This window comes from Apus apus, chromosome 1 (assembly GCF_020740795.1).
Source record: "Apus apus isolate bApuApu2 chromosome 1, bApuApu2.pri.cur, whole genome shotgun sequence".
Lineage (NCBI taxonomy): Eukaryota > Metazoa > Chordata > Aves > Apodiformes > Apodidae > Apus > Apus apus.
In genome coordinates this window covers 121,303,140-121,321,821 of record NC_067282.1, presented here as the reverse complement: position 1 = coordinate 121,321,821, position 18,682 = coordinate 121,303,140, and the positions used below count along the sequence as shown (strand labels likewise).

At 40.6% G+C, this 18,682-nt stretch overlaps 1 protein-coding gene across 2 annotated transcripts in view; it reads right to left on the bottom strand.

Moving 5' to 3' along the window:
• Positions 1-1,456: 1,456 nt before the first annotated feature.
• The window catches only part of SLC9A7 (solute carrier family 9 member A7), a 72,262-nt gene continuing 55,036 nt past the window's right edge, over positions 1,457-18,682 (bottom strand). For both annotated transcript variants that reach the window (XM_051619773.1, XM_051619784.1), the window contains 4 exons: positions 15,982-16,045; positions 13,381-13,463; positions 10,190-10,295; positions 1,457-3,964 (listed from right to left, as the gene is read on the bottom strand). In XM_051619773.1, the coding sequence (XP_051475733.1) occupies positions 3,716-3,964; positions 10,190-10,295; positions 13,381-13,463; positions 15,982-16,045 (502 nt within the window). In that variant the 3' untranslated portion in view covers positions 1,457-3,715. The remainder of the gene's footprint in view (positions 3,965-10,189; positions 10,296-13,380; positions 13,464-15,981; positions 16,046-18,682) is intronic.

Genomic DNA, 18,682 nt, shown 5'->3' with positions numbered 1-18,682 from the left:
AAACACATTTGTCACAGCATTCCTCCTTCCTGATAACTTGAGATGAGGTTGAGAGATACTCCTGAAGCCAATGGGAGCAGTGGTTCCAACACCTCTCACGATAATCACCCTGAAAAATCCAGGGTCGTGCCCATGTTTGCAGTGAGGCTGATATGGTTCTGCTCTTGACAGTCAGAGGGGCTGCTCACTGCTGCTCAGCCTTAGCTGATCAACTGCCTGCAGTCCCATGGAAGTGAAGAGAATTTGCTCTGTTGCACAAAACGTGCTGTGTCCTGCAAGTGGCTGAAAACACCGTCATTTCTCTCACACACTGAATTTACTAGCAAGCAAAGCACAAAAATGCTGGTTTTCTAGATTACGATTTTTTGCACTCTTCCAAGTTCTGTCAACACGAATGTAATTTCCCCCCCAAAATGGTGAAGATGAATGCACCAGAGGGGTTAGGTAACTTCTTAGTCTGTTTAAATATGATATGTTCATGTGCTCTTCGTGGATTGCTGGGGCCTTTAACACAAGCATGTTGGAAGGACTAGTTTGCATGGAAATTAAAGCACTCACAAAACAGTCTTGTCTTACTGTCAAGTATTAGCTTCACTGACAGGTGACTGGGGGCTTCACCTGGCCCATCCCCAGGGCCTGAAGTTAGCAGATTACTTGGCAACTTCAGGTGAAGCTTTTCAGCAGTAAGTTAACACTGCAGCAAGCAAAAACCTCCAGGGAGAAATCACGCAGTGCCAAGTACAAAGGCCACCATGTCAGCTGCTACATCCTATGCTACTATAGCAATACTTTTTTCAGCAAAGACCATCATCATACAAGTTCTCTTTTTCAATCTGAAGAGGATACTAAAATAGATCAACTGCTGTTCATGATAATCTTAAGCTGTGTTTTCAAAACTCCACACCAAGGTTCTAAGAAATTACGTATCTTCTGTATGGTAAGTTCTTAACAGCTGAGGATCCTACTGGAAAGGAACTGACAACATTATTCCTTTAAAAGGATGTACTTAGGAAAGGAAGGATTAATAGTAATTGAGTGCTAGATGCAATGTTTCAGGACAAGCAGATTTTTGGGGATTTTCCGACTTTTTCTGTACAGCAGTGTGTTGTGGATTTTGTGCAAGGGTTGGCAGGAAGATGGCTAAATGCTTTAGCTTACTGTTTGATGACAGGGAAATCCAATTTTGAAAGATTATAAATGAAAAATAGATAAAAATAAAAGAATGATTCATATATAAATAAAAACAAAGCTTTTGTCTATGGGCTTCTCCTCACTATGCTGGATAAATGTTTTAAGTGATTTTTTAAATATGTAGTTAAACTATTGTATTCTTCACATCTCACCGATGATCCATCCTCTTTGGCTCCTCATTCACAACCACGTTTTGGACTTACTGCCAAACTTCATTCAATTGGACACTTTTGCTATGGGAATTACAGACACAGACAGAAGCATCTGCACTGGGATGGTTTATTGATGCTTTCAAAAGATGCAGTCTTCCTGAGGAAGCTAATGACACAATTTCTACTTCCAGAACCTGTAACATGATCTTTTTTTTCAAAGAACAGATCTTTCTCTGTATAACACTGTTTTTCAGCCCAAGTGATTTTGTAAGCATCAGCTTCAAGCTACACATAAAGGTTTGCCTCGCTGTACTAAGTCCATTTATTTTGGATAATTTTCACTGTCCCACCCCAAAATTTGGTTCATACGACTCAGCTAATAGCTCAAATTAATTGCAGTAGCAGTCTCAAGTTCTTGCTCTGGGACCCATGTTGTCCATGCTAAATTTGTTTCGTAACTTAGGAAAAAATGACTTTTTAAACTTATTTTTAAAGTGCTGGCAGTAGAAAAACAAGTCATGTAAATAGTATAAATAGCATGGATCATGGCTATCTGCTTTGTCTTCCTTGAAAGCAGAGGAGAATTGAAAAGGAGTTTGTTCCGCTCAGAGATCTTCACCAGGGTTTGTTAGTCTTCACTGTTTAAGAACAGAGCTCAGACCATATTGTTCCTCCAGTTTTTCCACAATAAAAGCTGCTGATTTCCTATTCTTAATAACATCAGACAATTATTACAGATCAGTGCCCTTCACAAATTTACCTTGGAGGGACAGACAAAGAGGTAGATCACCTGTTACAGAACACATTTGAAAGAAAGCAGACTAGACAAAACAACTGCAATGTTTCTCTGTAGCAGTAAGTTCTCCTACTGAACTTAGCCTGGTAAGTTTAATAGTTAAGGAAAAACAGGGTGGGTATTTACTCACACACATATTAATGAGGGGAACAATTGTAATGGCAGCAAGAAAAACACACTTTTTAGACAAACTGATATTACATCACATTAGTGGGCCACAAAATCCTTTAAAAAAATAAACCTTTTGAGACATGAGAATAAAATCACATTCTAGCATGCTTTAAATAGCTGAACTGCTCTTCAAAGCTGAATTTTCCAGCTCTTGGCAAAGACAATTATACCTCCTCATTTGGAAATCAAAAAGCATTTAGCAATAAGTTAATGCTAGCCTACATGTAAGTGGGCTAAATACTAGGCAAAGATTTTTCCCTTTTCACATTGAAGATGATACTACAGCTCCTCACTTCTGTAGCCTGTATGTTGTGCAATGCCCCAATGAAGTTTCACATCTGCTCTGTGAAAGAGGACAAGAGTAAACACCTTTCTTTTAGAACAGTTACAAATGGTAAAGCCAGTAGCATTTGTTTGTCTGTTGAATTAGATGTTTGCTGTTTATCACATACATGATCTGTAAGCAGAGTCCATGGATTCTTCTGAGCAATATGAAACCTCATGGTTCCGTGCAAGTTCAACACTGCCTCTCGTTCTCCCTCTTTTCCTCTCCTCCTCTTAACTGCTGCTTTCCCCAGCCTGAGATACGTTTCCAACTATCATTCATCTGATTTTAAGAACCTTATGGGAGAGAAATTTTTGCCTCATGACTTCTGCCTGAGAGCACCTGGCTCCGGGCTTGTGTGGGGTCAGGTATATCTTAGACCACAGGAAACTGGGTGTTTTTCTTTTGAGGCACTAGATGTTAAGCTAATGGCAACAGTCAAATTGCCCAACGTTAAAGGGACAAGAAGCTCCTGTTGCCTTCCTAGTTGAACACACAGTCAGCGAGGAAATCTTATTTTCCCTTTTTTCCTTGCAGTGCATTAGTACAGCTTGTAGTAACAGATCCCCTCACAGAGCATTGCATACATGCATCTGTAGTCCTCACGTGCACTGGCCTGTGTGACTTCAGTTTTCCTCAACCTCACAAGTGACATTAACAATGGGTCTCTCCCCATCCAGCTCACACACATCTCTTTATGTCATAATAATGATCATGTTTATATTTCTTCTTCCACATTCCCAAGATAAGCCAAGCGTGGTTTTATGACAGCGTTTTCACGTACCTCTCAGGGAGAGCTGCTGCAGCTGAACAAGACAACTGCAGCATGCTAGCTACACTTGGATTCAATATGCAGTTGAAAAGAGGAGAATGACCAGCTTTCTCATTCGTCTACTTTCAGACCTTTAGAAAACCCCGTCAGCATCTTGAGTAAAAAATAGGCGACATCTTCAGACCTCAGTAAAACCCCTTATGCGTGTTAACTTGTTTAAATAAACATCCCCACCTCAAGTGACACAGTGGCCTGCAGTCTTCCTTGAGCCATCCACAGAGCAAGAGTTATTTTTACTGAGTCAGTAATCATGCATTGTCTTCCAGAGGAAATACTAGCCGGGTACCCCTGCTTGTAACTTCTTGTTCTGCTGCTCCCAAATCACGTTCCAGTGCTTCCTCTGAACTGCTTTTTGTTCTCCTGCCATCAAGGCTAGTGGTAGCTGTGTGGGGGCCAGAAGAACCATTTGCAGTTATTGTTGTATCACCGTATGTCACAGTAAGATCACCATCATTCAGAATAAAATCAGAATCCTCCTCTCTAAGTTGTTCTTGATTCTGGAAAAAGAAGAAAAAAATATTTTGTTCAGTGCACAGCATTTGGTCTTTGCCAAGAAGGTAAATGAACAGAAGAGTTTACATACATGTCAATACAGAAGCAGCAAGTGGTGAAGTACAACCTTAAGAAGCGTTAAAAATAACCCTGAACCCAGTTTGCAAAGCAGCTTACTGCTCCCTGTGCAACCATTGCTATTGTGGAGAGGTGAGGGCAAGCTGAATCCGAGGACTAGATTATGAGAGAGATAACTAAGAATTTAATAGCACTGGAAGCTTACTAGGAGTATAGGAGACATGAGCAGTATACACTGGTTTTTGCACAGCAATTTCAAAGGCAGTACAAGAAAGAGGCTGGAGACCAACCACAATTAAGTTACTCCAGATACAAAGTAGGAGTTGCATCTTTTGCTAATTAGACAACTGTATTAGTAAAAGACTCATACAAACTACTGAGAACTCATTAGGTCCAAATTCGTTACATTCAATGTTTCCTCAACAAGTTTTTGTTATAGACAGAAAACTAAACACTCATTTAAACTATCTGCTTACTCCGTTTACCTGGTACTAAGTGGAAAATTACTTGACCTACTTCTTAGGAACACTTCTGAGCCATGAAAGTAAGAGACTCATATAAGAGTTTGCTTCATAGTTTTGTAACTACTTCTGATATGTTATCTTTTCAAAATAATTTAAGAAAGAGGCTTGTGAAACCCTATGAATTTATTTTGGCAGCAATGGGATGAAATATGTGGCTGAGGACTAAAAATTGCTGAAGGATAACAAAACACTTAAATTTCCCTACATAGCATAACACAACAGCAAGCAATTGTACCATGTTCTACTCCCCTTTAACATGGTCTTCAAAGGCAAAAGAGCTGAATTGGTCAGAAATGGAGTTTCCTCGTACTTGAGGAAAGTTCTGTCAGTACTATCAGCTTGCATTCTTACAACTGAAAGCAATATTTCCCTGTGAGAACAGCTCCATGCTGCTTGGCAAAGAGCTGATGTGTGTGTATTGCTGTTCTCCTCACTAGACTGGACACTGATTAAGCTACATTTCCAAAACAGATAATTTTCTTCCACTTGGGCAAAGGAAGGCAGGCACAGGCTACAGGAGATAGGACGCCTGTCATCAGCCTGACCAGAAAGCCTACCTGTTCTGCAGGACAGGAGTTCAGGGCACTTCAGACTGGAAACCCTGACTGACCTGTCCACTATGAAAAATGCAGCACCTGGTTAAATAAAACTTTCTGGGAAACCTTACTGTCATTATTGCAGAATGCTAATAAGCCAAAATAAAGCAGCAGAAGCCTCTAGATGATACAGAATAGTTAACTAATGATGATTGAAAGAGGTGTCAGGAGTTTACCAAAACCAATGAAAGACATGGTCCAGCTCAGTGCCAGGTGCAAGACAAGCCCTACTTAGAATGAATGCTAATTTCTTAGAACCTTTGTAGCATCCAAATGTATCATGGCCTATTAGAGACAGGGTTACTGTGATAGAGAAGACTCTTTTTTCAAGGAACAAATACACTTTAGGATACTTGCTTGCTTTGATTGCAAAGAAAACACTGAACTACTGGCACTACCTGAAAAAGAAAAAAGGCAGAAGCCAAAGGGTTCAACTGTCGTTGGCAGCAGCAGCCTTTGCAAGTTCCCCACTGCAAAAAAGCCAAAGGGACAAGAGCAAGATGCTTTAAAAAAGGTACACCAACTGATTAGCTGTTTAGGAAAATCTGACATGCCTATATATTCCATTGTTGAAAGAGAGACATTCAACTGAAGACGAAAAGCAGAAAAACTAAAACAAGTAACGAGGAAGCAGTTTGCTACTATAGACTGAGCCAAAGAAGCTGAGAAGCTTTATCATGAGTTGCCTGTCAGGGTGTTTGCCTTTGGGTAAGCACCAAGGAGGGGAATGCAGGGCTGACACACCAGGAGGTACCACGATAACAGAGCCACATATGGAGTGGCTACAACAAGCTCCCAGAGCTTGTCCTGGCTCCACAACACCATGTAACAGAAAGTCCTTGCAGCAAGGACCTAGCAGATAAGAACTGGTAAGAACATAGGGTACACTTGAGTTTCCTAAAAAGGCTGTAGAGCTCTTGGAAGCATGATACTGAGGGGAGAAGGCCACAGGCTTTATACTACATGGCAAATCCTAACTCAGCCTTTGCTGGTTTGTCCCAGGCTGTACATCCATGGACATAAGCGTGATCAGTTCCAGAGGAAAAATTGAGTTTTCTCTCAGCACAGTGAACAAACATTGCCTTGTACGAGCCAAGCTCCTCTTACTTATTTCACTGCCAAACAGCATCATGAGCAGCAGGTAATTAATTTCATGTTTCCCCAGAGAACATACATGAATAATCCCATGTAGTATGTGGATTTGTTATGTTTGCAAGCAAAGAGGATGCATGAATAAACCTACTGTGCTTCATGCAGCATAAACAATTCTTTCAAGACAGACAGGAAATGTATCCAAGTAGATCCCTAGAGACTTGAAATTCTTCCAAGAATAACCCTAAACTGGCCTCTGCAATCCGCTACAGTTCTGTAGGAATAGCTTCAGTTCTCTCAAAAAACATAGGCCTGAACTCACTACTTAAACTGACAAACTAGAATGGCTAAGTACCTAAATCCAAAACCCTACAAGAGAGTGGATTTTGTGTTGATGTGCTGACCATAACCCTGAGGGACCTCTCAGCATTCTGCCCCATTTGTGGTAAAATCTGCTTATGCTCCAGAGAACCTGTGCTGAAGACTTTAAAAACAGCTACATCTTAGAGTTCCTGCTTACAAAGCCAGTCTTTACTGGCTCCTAAGGCAGGGCAACAAGGAGCACATACGCAGCCCTGGTAGGCACCAGGTGGTGAACACAGCACAAGCATCACAGATGGCAACATTTCAACCAGAAGTTACCTATCATGGGGCTCCAAAACAAAAGCAGCAAGTAGTATGCATGCAAAATCTATTACAACTTTGATGCTCTGCTTAGAGTTTCTCTGTTTCTCAGCCGAGTTCAAATTCGGCAAGGAAATTAAACCATTTGCTATGAAGGTAGAAGCAGTAACAAAGGGGAGGGGGGAGGCATGACTGAAAGTTTTCTTAACAGTTTTGAGTTACCTACTCTAAGACATAGAGAATGCAAATGGAATTTCTTTACTGAGCTTGTGTATTTAGAAAAATTATTCAATTCCCTCTGCTTTCACACCAAGTTGTCACACTGTGTATTGTGCAAGAACTATACTTTAAAAAAAATTACAAATAAAATGGGTGGGAGTGTGTGTAGGACACAAAATACATCCCGGAACAAACAAGCAAAAAAAAATATTCCCAGTGTTTCATCAGGAAGAGCAGTTGATAACATTCATGCTTCTTTTAAGTGGAAGAAAAATGGTTGATGAAACAGAAGTACCAGAAGTTTCAAAGGACATGTCAAACAGGAAGAAAAAGTAACCTACATTAGTTTGAGATAAACTGGAAAGTCCAGTCAAATGGTCATGCACTTGAAGATAACACCAGGAGAGAAAATGAGGAGTGAATTTTTGAAAATTACAATTTTAAACACTGTAACTACAAACAGCCTTTCATGCTTTTAAGTTCCAACTTGGATTCTCTTTGGGTAGGAAACACTTAATGGTGAGCCTAGTGGCACAGCCTTAAAGCAGTGGGAGAACATCAGCAAGGAACAGCAATGACAGCTGTGGAAAAAGCCACTGTACTTCATCCCTGCATGATGACTCAGAATCTTACATGTAGACCATGCAAAGTCAAGCTTAGAGAACACGATTTCATACTTAGGAATTGTTTGTAGGTGGACTATGTAATAGGAATATTTGACTTCTAGAGTTTTAACTCCCCTCTTTGGCATCTAATTACAAAAATGTGCTCCTACTTACAGAAGGGAAAATTAATTCTAAATACGGTTGCAATAAAACCAGAGGAGGGGGGAAAAAACCCCACAAAAAAAAAACCAAAACCAAAACAACAACAAAAAACCACACAACCCAAAAGCTGAAAACAATACACAGATACAGTCAGTACAGCCACATACTTGTATGCTTTCTTCTCAATGTAGATGTCATAACTGCTCAGACATGCACCTGAATGAAATCTAGGATTTACTGTTGCATTTTGAAACATATTTTCCAGCTGTATTACATTCTGCTGAGTATTTACAGTCTTTTTTGTCTCATTCAGTCTTTAATTCTGTCAGATGTACCATTACATTTTGCTGGAAGTCTCTCACAAAAGCACAACTATTCCAAGCAGTTTTATGTCCAAAGACATGGTGCTCTCAGTTGCTTCACCTGCACTTGATAGCAAGGCAAAAAGATATCACAGCTTTTTAGCCAGTAATACAATGGTAAAATCAAGCACTGTAGCAAAGCCAACCATGCAAATCCACAAAGAGCATAATAGCAACTGCAGGGTTCAGAAATCTTGAAAAAAATAGAAAGAAAATCTCAAAGTTACAGGCTGAGGGAGTTGGGGTTGCTCAGCCTGAAGAAGAAAAGACTCTGGGGGGACCTTATAATGACCTTCCAATACCTGAAAGGTGTCTGGAAGAAGGCTGGGGAAGACCTGTTCACAAGGGCATGTAGCAGTAAGAGAAAGGGTAATGGTTTTAAGCTGGAAAAGGGTAGATTTAGGTTGGACATTAGGAGAAATTTCTTTAATATAAGGGTGGTGGATCACTGGAACAAGTTTCCTAGAGAGGTGGTGGAGGCCCCATCCTGGAGACATTCAAGGTCAGGCTTGATGGAGCTCTGAGCAATGTGTTCTAGTTGGAGATGTCCCTGCTTATTGTAGGAGGGTTGGATTAGATGACCTTTAGAGGTCCCTTACAACCCAATACGTTCTATGATTCTTTCCTAAAAGTCATGCAGCAACGAACCAAAATAGGAACACACACACACACTATATATATATAAAGATGATGTGGAAGTTCCACCTTATATACCTTAAAAAAGTACACAGCCTTATAAGCAATTTTAATTATGAAGGTGACACCCCAAGGAGTGTGTGCGCTTGTCACAGAACCAATCCAATGAAAGATTAAGTTTCCACATGCAGTAGTAGCTAAGAAGAAAAGAAAGGAACCCAACTATCAGGGAAAATTAAAGCCAAAGTTTGCATGTTCATCTGGTTAGATCCTCAGTTACTGGGTAACTGATCTTATTAGATCATACATAGACAGAAACAATGGCAACACACAAGTAGGCTAATTGCAGTAATGGGTACCTTGCAGCCTAGATCTGTTTTAAGATCTCCTGTGGCGTTGCAAAGATGGAAACAAGGCCAATTTCTTGCCTTACTAACAGCTCCAAACAGGCAGCAGACATTTAAAATTTCTTTGAAATTTTACTATCAGGTGAAAAGTAAGACACTAATGATACCAGAAAGAAATGTACAGAAGTATTTCAAAGTTCCAAGTGGAATTAATAATTTTCAAGGACAAGATTAATAGAAATCTGGTCCAAAACTACTTTAACATAGCAGAGATGTCACTGTTCCAGAGAACCTGTAAATTTGAGTGATGTCACGTAGTACTATGGTTTTATTTACAAGCAGTTTATAAAAAGTTGCAGATTTCAGAAGCACTGTACAGAGAGGAATGACATGTATCAGGATTCTGCAAGAGTAACAGAAGAATGAAGCATTCATTATTTCAAGACATGGCTGTACAGACAGTATAGTGATCTGCTAGACCGAGATAAGTAACTGATTAACGGTTTCCGAAACATGATCTCAAATTTCACAGTGGAAACAATGAAGGGAAACTCTCCCAGATTTCTTTCCTGCATGGGGAGATGTGTCAGTGTCTTCTCTGAAAAGGACATCAGCACAAGCTTGGCAGTAACAGGAAAAGTATCTTGTCTGAAAGCGTTAAGAAGGGACTAAGTATTTTGAAGTTATTCACTAAGAACTGGTTATTGATTAGGCCTGTGATTCTTCAGTGTCTTTAAATGTGTTTGTTTGGATTTGTTTTTTTAACATAGTATTTGAGCAATAAGATAATCTCTGATTTCTACTAACAGAACTGCTGCTTTAAGAGAGAGTATCTTGAATCTTTTCTGCCTAGGCCAACCCAGCACTTTCCTGCAAGACCTGTATCACACCAACATTTTGTCTAAAAAAGAGAAAAACAGATGCCTCCTTTGCTGGATTTAAGTAAGTAAAAAACAAAACAGAAATATTGAGTTGTTCTACTTACATCATAAACCTGGGGACTCGTCAGACAACGGGCTATCAGGCCACACCAGCTGGGAAGAGTTGTGGTTAATGGAGGGCCACTGTGAGTGAGAATTGGCTTTAAATAACTTAAGCAGTTAAGGAAAACACACCAGTGCTGGAAAAGAACTATTGAAAATAAAGACAGTTGTACACAAACATGGGTCTGACTTGATCTATGTACTGTGCAATAACTTTATATAAAACATCCATTGAAAAAGTTTGCATTTGCAACCAAATAAATGAAAAACATCTTCCCCTCCCCCTGTATTTTTTCTCCTTGATCCTTCCAAGGGCAGTTTCTCTACTTACACGTTTTCTGCAAGGGGAACTAGTTAACTCTCTTAAAAGTTTCAAGCAGTGGTAATATTTTAAGCTTTTGTACTCTCTAGGGCCAAAACAAGTGAACAGAGGTACAAGTGCTTTAGTGTTAATAGGTCCAAAGGTATTTCTGCTCTGCAGATGGGAGCAGGGTGCCAAGGGAGCAAGCCAGAGGTAACAAAGTGACATACCTCTGTGGCTCAGTACAGGAAAATAAGGCAACACTGTCCATCCAACATCCTCCAAGCAATGCTGCCACTTGAACTCCTAGCTGGTCACTGAGCCACAGAGATCTTACTGTGGTAAGGCTCAAAGACATCACTGCAGAGCACACACACACACCACAAAGCGCCTCAGAAATGCAAAGGGTCACACAGCGTGGAAGGAAAGCAGTGCTACCTAGAGTGCATTGAGAAGGCACAGGAGTGGGAAAGGAAGGTGTCTTTACACCTCTTTTCATATGTCTGCCCCCAGGTACATCCATATTCATTCACACTAGTACTCCAGGCTGATTACATGCCTGAGGAAGTGCTGAGTCAAAAAAAAAAAGGTCCCTGCTACAGAGCAGCAGGTTGATCTTGACTTGCACAAGAACATGGGGGAGTGCTGGGACTTCCAAGCATTGTCTGAAATCACACGGGTTTGGGTTGTTTCATCATTTTTTTCGTCAGTCTGATTATTTTAAATGTAAATATATATTGCAGGTATTCTAGTTTCTTAGGCCTCTAAGCAGCGAGAGGATCAAGTCCATTTGTGAATATAAGTTTCCTTGATCCTCTCAACACATCAAGGTGCTTAGGGGAAAGACAGGGTTAAACAAGAAGCTGTTTTAGCAGAGATGTATCCTTCCCCTTCAGCAGAGCCTGGCATAGCATGTTGACTTGAGCATATGACTGCATGATGATGCCAAGGCAGAGATAATGTTTCCTCCTTCCCTCCTCCATTAGCAGTGTGGCTGCACCCAGTTCTGGGAAGAAATAAACTCTTCCCCCACACACTAACCCACCAGCCTCCACATTGCCCTGTGGCAGACAGGCACAGTTAACAAAACAAACCCAGTAAAAGACATCTGGGACTTCAAAGTTGCACTTTTCCTTGTGTTTAACAATTGTGGGTGAACCCAGGGAACAGCCCATGACATTAAATGAACTCCGCATTCCAGAGGAATGAAGTTCCCAATTATCCATCCACACAGACCTCTGCAGACAACAGCCAGCATCAGAACATTCTGCCAAATGCATCATGCTTGCATCTTTTTCAAGTTAAGTTCCCTCTGCCAAGGGTGAAATTTGAGACTTCAGAATTGCCTTTCTACTCACAGCCCCAGCCAATGTTTGAATGCCTCCTTGCAACAGAAGAAGCAGAATTTTACCTCTTAAAATACAGTAAGACAGCTCTGCCTCTGGGTGTCAGTTTCCTTATCACAAATTTCATAGAAACCTTCCCTAAAGATTGCTGGTCACCACTGAACCAGCAAGTGCACTACCAGGATCCTTCAAGTTTCTCTGAAACAGCTAATTAAGCTGTAATTTTCACCTAGCACTCCCCCCACCCTTCCTGCAGCTGCTGGGGACTGCACTTGTGCTACAGTCAGCTGAGGGGAAGTCAGCATTGCCAATTACTCTTTTTTATATAGGGCAAACCCCTTTTGTAAAGGCAGAGGGAGAGAGGGTAGCTCTTCTTCCTTCCTAAAAAGGAAGGAAAAATAGCCACTGCCAGATCCTTCTGTGCTCTTACCACAGAAGTCTATTTTTTTAAATAATAAAAATTGACCTCAATATACTGACACCAGCCAATCCACAAAGAGTTAACTGAAAATGACTACCATTTATGAATACTTAAACTAGCACATACACACCCTTCCAGGCTTTGGCCCATTAGTACTGCTCCTGAAAGCATCAGTCACAGATTTTTATCCTGAACAGGCAACTCTTCTTAGGATCTGTATACGTTCAACACTATGTCTGGGTTTCCCTAGGTAAGGAAATCTTGATGCACAAGGCATGGAATTAAACCCCTGTGATAGAACCAGGCCAGTAGCATTTCAACCACCAGAGGACAATTCCTGAAATCCCTTTGAATTTCTGGGTATGAATGTCTTGCCATGGCCACAAGATTAACTTTCACATTTTCCACTGAGTGGTAGCTGTTAAGGAGGGGCATCTGTATGATATGCTGGTTAAGGATGTGTGAAGTAGATTAAAAGAACCACATGCATGAAAGATAGGACAGCTACACAAAAATTGCTCAGAAGCTTAAACAAAGCTATTTCAATAATACAGCAAGAGCTTCAGAAAGCTTGTAAAGCACTATATTCACACAAGGACACTCTGCTTTAACACTCGTAGGAAGTTCTGGATATACCGAACGGAGTAAGCTGGATCACACACAGATTTTTAGTTCCAGCACTTCCTGTCTCAGTAATGGGCTTCAAAAGAGGACTTCATCACAGAAGCAGATGGCTCTTCAAAGCAGTGAGTTTGGGATTAGAGTTTTTACAGTGAATTGGAAAACTAGTTTGCGCTCTGAGCGTCTGTGAGGATGGGAACAGCTAAACAGAACAAATCAGAGGATCTGAAATAGTCAGTTGGCTGTTTTGTTTAGGAAAGAACTTAATCTGTTAGAACTTACTGGTTTTCATCCCCTGGCAAGTGTGATATACCACATATCAAAGAAGAGAAAGGTCTGTCTTCTGAGCCAGCAAATTCAGGCTTCAGTTCTGTGCCTTGAACCTGTCAAATACATGATTTTTCTCACGTTTGACTCCTCAAATGCTTAAGGCTACCTATGGGTACATGGAAAAGAAAAATCCAGTTTATGTCTTGAAGCTAAGCTGTGTTTTCAAAAGGATACTTATGGTCAAAGCTATACCATAGCCTGAAGAGCCAAGCACTTTCCTGTTTTGTCCTGTTCTTCCTTTCAGAATCCAGGCCATCCTAAAAATAAGATAAAAGCATACTCCATTATTTCAGGCAGAAAACAACCAGATCATACATTCCAATAATTTGCATTATAATGTCCTGTCCAAAAAGCCAAATTACTTCAATATTGTACTTGAACTGCAGAAGAAAGCTATTTAGAGACAGGATTACATGATTATACTAAGAAGGTTACTTCCCCTAGAAAGACTAGAACTAACTGCAGAGAGGTAGGCTCTCTTCATTATCCTCAGATCACCTTAATTAGGCCTTTGCTACCAAGTTTTCTTAATTCTAAAAACTTATGGCACATCTAATGCAGTAATGGAGATAGAAATAAGTCCAAACCTGATAAATAAGCCTCACTGATGTCCTGTCTTCATCCCCATCCCCAAATAAACAAACTGGAATAATCCAGACTGACTCCTATTCATTGCTTGGTTGACTTCCTTAAGTCTAGGTCTATTTGATGTTCTTCCCCCTCAGTTTGTTGCTTCATTGGAAGACCAAGAAAATTTTCCATACCTGACAAACTCTCACAAACCTGATGAACTACATCAGCCTTGCAAGAAACATGCTTAACAGGGAACCCCCACATAAAATCACAATTGAAGGAGGTCATGCAGATTTCAGAAGTGCTAGGTCAACCTCAGAAGCATTAACAGTGCTGAATACAATCCCTCTACTAGCTGTGCTTCCAGTCATTGCACCAGCTGGTCTGCAGCTGCGTTTGTTTTTACTTTTGTTACTGTTTTGGCCTTTTTTTTTTGTGTCCAGAGGCCAAAGTTAAATGCAGGAAAACAGATGAAGTGAGAACGCCTTGTATGAATCATCTTTCAAACTACTGGAAAAAGAACAAGATGGGATTGCCTTGTGTGCTTCCAATGTGATCCACCAAGAGTAAAAGCTTAGTACGTTTTCAATCCCTCCTCATCCCAAATGATGTATTTTCTTTAACTGTGACATGCTGCTGATCTTGGCTTGGTGAAAGAAAAAGGAATAAAATGGGAACCAACTAATGGAGTCCATTAGGAATGCAAGGCACAGCTAGAGAGGGAAATACATGGGTTAAGTGCTTTATGTTTACATGGGAAAAAAGTAAACAAGTTATTTCCACCCCACACTGGATGAGAACAGAATACCCATGCTTTGTTTCCTGTTAAAGCAATTCTTCAAACACTGACAAGCCCAGTCTGAATTGGCTAAAGCCATCTTAGCACAATACCACTTCCTAACCTTGATTTCAGGCAGTAACTGTGGCCTTTACTGCAGAAGGGTTTTTTTTGTGGCCTGGCTTTCTGGTGGCTTCTGGATAGCTACAAAACCAAGTTCAGCCTTTTTAGTACCCACTCCCACCATTTCAGATTCTATTTTGTGTGCTAGACAAAGGCTTCTACAAAGAACAGAGATGCCTAAAGCAGTTTCTGCAATGAAAGAGGTGCTTCCTGATCAAGGAACTCTTACCTGTACAACCTGTGACCAAAAAAAAAGGCAAGAAAGGAGAAATCACTAGTAAGAAAGCTGCTCCCAGATACAGCAAGTATCCCATGCAAGTATCTGTGATCAGCCTGAGCAACAGCATCATACAACCTGAGGTTTACAAAGTAGAGTTTATACATTTTCACCCTGTGCATCCTCTGGGTCCAAAGTCTTCCCTGCCATTCAACGTCCTCCAGCAGGTTCCTACGTAAGCAAACAGTTGTGCTACTGAAAAATTAGTGTCAAGCGGTACTCCTGGAGAGGGTATCAGGACTGAACACAGGAAGCTCCCAGTGAAGCTTCAGGAAATGTTGTTCTGGTTGGGTTTTTCTCACACCTTTCACTCCTTCTATGAATTCACTCAGTTTACACATAAGGAAAACTGACATTCCTGCTATGAACAACATTCTTTTGATAAGTCTTGTTTGCCAACAGAATACAGCAAGGAAAAAGTAAACTCTTGGGTTGTTACTGCTGCACAGAAAGCTGCACTAAAGATTCACAGTTTCATGAATATAAATCACAATTTTCCAGTGCTCTTCTTGCCTCATACATGTGGTAGGTAGTACAGGCAAGATCCAGCTGGCTTGTTGTATAGCATACAGGGACTGAAATAGGATTAGTGAACTTCATCTTTGATTCTAAGCAAGTCCAAGGGCCAAAATTTGGTAGCAATTATTGAATAGAAGCCAAATGGATTATCTCTGGGAGGACTGTTTATGCTATAGCATGTGAAACTCAAGCATGTTGGGTGGGTGCAAGAAGAGGAATGCACACTGTTATACAGAGGGTATTAGTAGGTTTGGGAAGGGGTTTGATGCCTTACTTGTATGTGTATATATATAAGTGTAAACAAAAATTTGAATGCTGTGGCATTTTACCCAACACCACAGACTATTTTTCAGTGGGTATCACTTAAATACTATAAAGCAAAATGTATTACTGACTTGTCAGCTAAGAGAAAAAGGTTTTACCTGTGCACATAGCTTCAGCAGTTCTTTATCATCTTAGCTATAAAATAAGATCATCCTAACAGTGAAGTTACACAATTACTTACTCCTTGTAAGACTTGAAAGCTGTCATTAGTAGGTGGAGGATCCTGATCTGGGTCAACCCCAACCCTACAGAAACATTAGGAAAACAAAGCAAGTGGTGTTATTGAGGGTTGAAAATGCTGTAAGTTTGGCAGAATGCATTTTAAAAGCACTTCAGGCACCCAGCAAAGCTGCATTCAGAGAGGCTATAAGAACAGTTTGAGGAAGAGCTGTCCATTATTCCCTGCAGTTACATGACTATAAACAAGATGGTTTTTCACCCAAGTAGCAACTGCCTGTAGGTAACAGCATTAACTCCACCTCAGCATAAATTTCCCTACTGCTTACTTTTGTTGTCAGTTCTTTAAGGATGCTGGCAAAAATTATTTTTGGCTTAAAAGGTAAACTGTGGGTAACATCCTCTTCAGTGGAGATCATCCCTCACGTCCAGCAGCAAGAAATCAGAGACTAAGGATAAGCCCAGCCTAAATATTTAACACAGCAAATAACTTAGCTGCTGGATAGGCATGAAAATAGCTCAAATATACAATTTTTAAAAGCCACCGCCCCCCCGCGCCCCCCCCCCAAGTTTTAACGCACTGTGTGAAGCAACAAAAATACTTCATAAAGACCCATAATAGTAATTTACTGCAAGTTCTATTCACCTAACACAACAGAGCCATGGTGGATTAACAAGAGATCTGTCTAGTCCAGCCTTCCAGCTGGGGGAGGGAGGTTCTGTATGAGATGGTGGGTGATTACAGAGTAGTATGTTAATAAGAAACTGTCTACTCACTTTTGCAAAGCTAGCAAGCATCTTATTACTGAACCATCCTTTCACACACAGCTCCTGTCCAAGATGGGTATTTAATACTTGCAATTATGTTCAGGTTTTTCTGGTCTGTTTTGGGGGTAGCTATTTGTTAAGACTAGACTTGCCTAGTTTTAAATCCTCTTCATGCCTTAATCACTGTGCTCTCTTGTAAAACTTAGACCTACAACCTGAAATGTTAGGCAAGATTGTCAGTCTTGGGCACATTGTGTTTCAGTCCTACCATGTTGCACAATAAATGTAGGAAAATGCACACAGTAACACAAGCACATAGTCTGAAATGGCTGACTTCTTAATTTCCCCTCTCTTGGAAGGGACTGAGATTGTTTAGTGTCATGTCTTTGTTACCATGACTTGCTGCCAGCTATTTCTAGCCACAGTGATTATGCAACATCCCTGAGGATCACCAGAAACCCACAGAACTTTGCTAGTAAGACTGTACCATTTGTGTGTCCCAGGGACACATGCTTGCATTAGGCAAGCAGTGATCCAGTTATCTTCAGGTACTGAAGACTGCATGGATTGAACTAAAAAGGATCACCTTCAAACAACTTCCAGGGCATCATCTCCTAACAGCACAAGGAAAGAAGACAAGCAGGCATGGAAGTAAAGTTTTGAGTCATCCCCGTGGACTTGCAGCCAAACCAAGGCTTCAAATGACTATGTAGAGTCTATGTAGGGAAAATCCATAAGGCCACTCTAAAACAGGCTGCAGCAGCCTCATAAGGAGCTAGTGCTGACCCAGTCCTCTGGATTTTTTCCTGAGTCTCTCTTCTTTCTTCATCACTTGCTTTTTTTTTTTTTTTACATACAGAGACATCTTAACCCTTAGGCACATCTGGCCAGGGAATTCATTGGTACTGACCGGCCTCGAGACTGAAGAGTCTCACAAGTTTAAGGGAACACTGGACAGACAGATTGGGTACTGGATTGTAGCAAGTGCTAAAATAAAACGTCACACAGAAGACCTTTGGAAGGTTGAAAAGCTTAGATGTTACTGCTGAGGCTATCACTAAGCAGGGGAGACAGGATAAGGAGGGTTTTCTGCAGAACAACTAGTTACCTACTGAAGCCTCATGCAGGAAGTTAAAAAGCAACATCAGGAAACCTGCTCAGTATGGCAATATATGTAAGATTGTGCATTCCTTTATAAATACACATAATAATAAAGAAAAGGGTTTGTGGCTTTCCAAGCTCCAACTGCACCCTGGGGAGTTTCAACACACTGAGCACAGCATACACCCTCAAGCTGCAGCTGGCACTATGAACAGGGAGTTCAAGGAGCTCTCCAGAAGATGCACATAGCTTGCATTCCTTAAATAGTTTCAACTCACTGGGCTGCTCATTCACTTCACAGTCCATAAGAAACCCAAACAATTCAGAATTTTACGTGACTTACAAGGCTGTGCATTTGTTTGGGGGATTTTAACTGCCTTTAGGCAGGGGAAGGGGGACTTAGTGAAGGACCAAAGCAGGGTGGCCATAGAGTTCAGTGAAAAGTCATAGTACATCATGGGCCAGTTGTGCAGGTTCACTGTTATGCTGAAGAGGAAGAGAGCTTCTCAATATTAAAATGGTTCAACTTGTAGAAAAAAACCTCTTACTACAAATATTTATTTCAATATTGAAATAGTACATCAATAGAGACTTGTCCATTTACTTTTTTTTTCAAAGATATTCTTCAGATGTAATTGTATTTTGAGTATTTCTAATTCTTTCCCATTAAAAGTTTGTTGGTTTTTTTGAAGTTCATGTTTCAAAGTGTGTTCCTCAATTTACAGATTAACACAAAATCTTACTATTTTGAATTCTCACAACTACTTTTTGTATCTTTCAGCCAGCATGGTGTGTGTCTCATTCTCTACTCTAGCGTTAATTGTATAGGAAGCTTT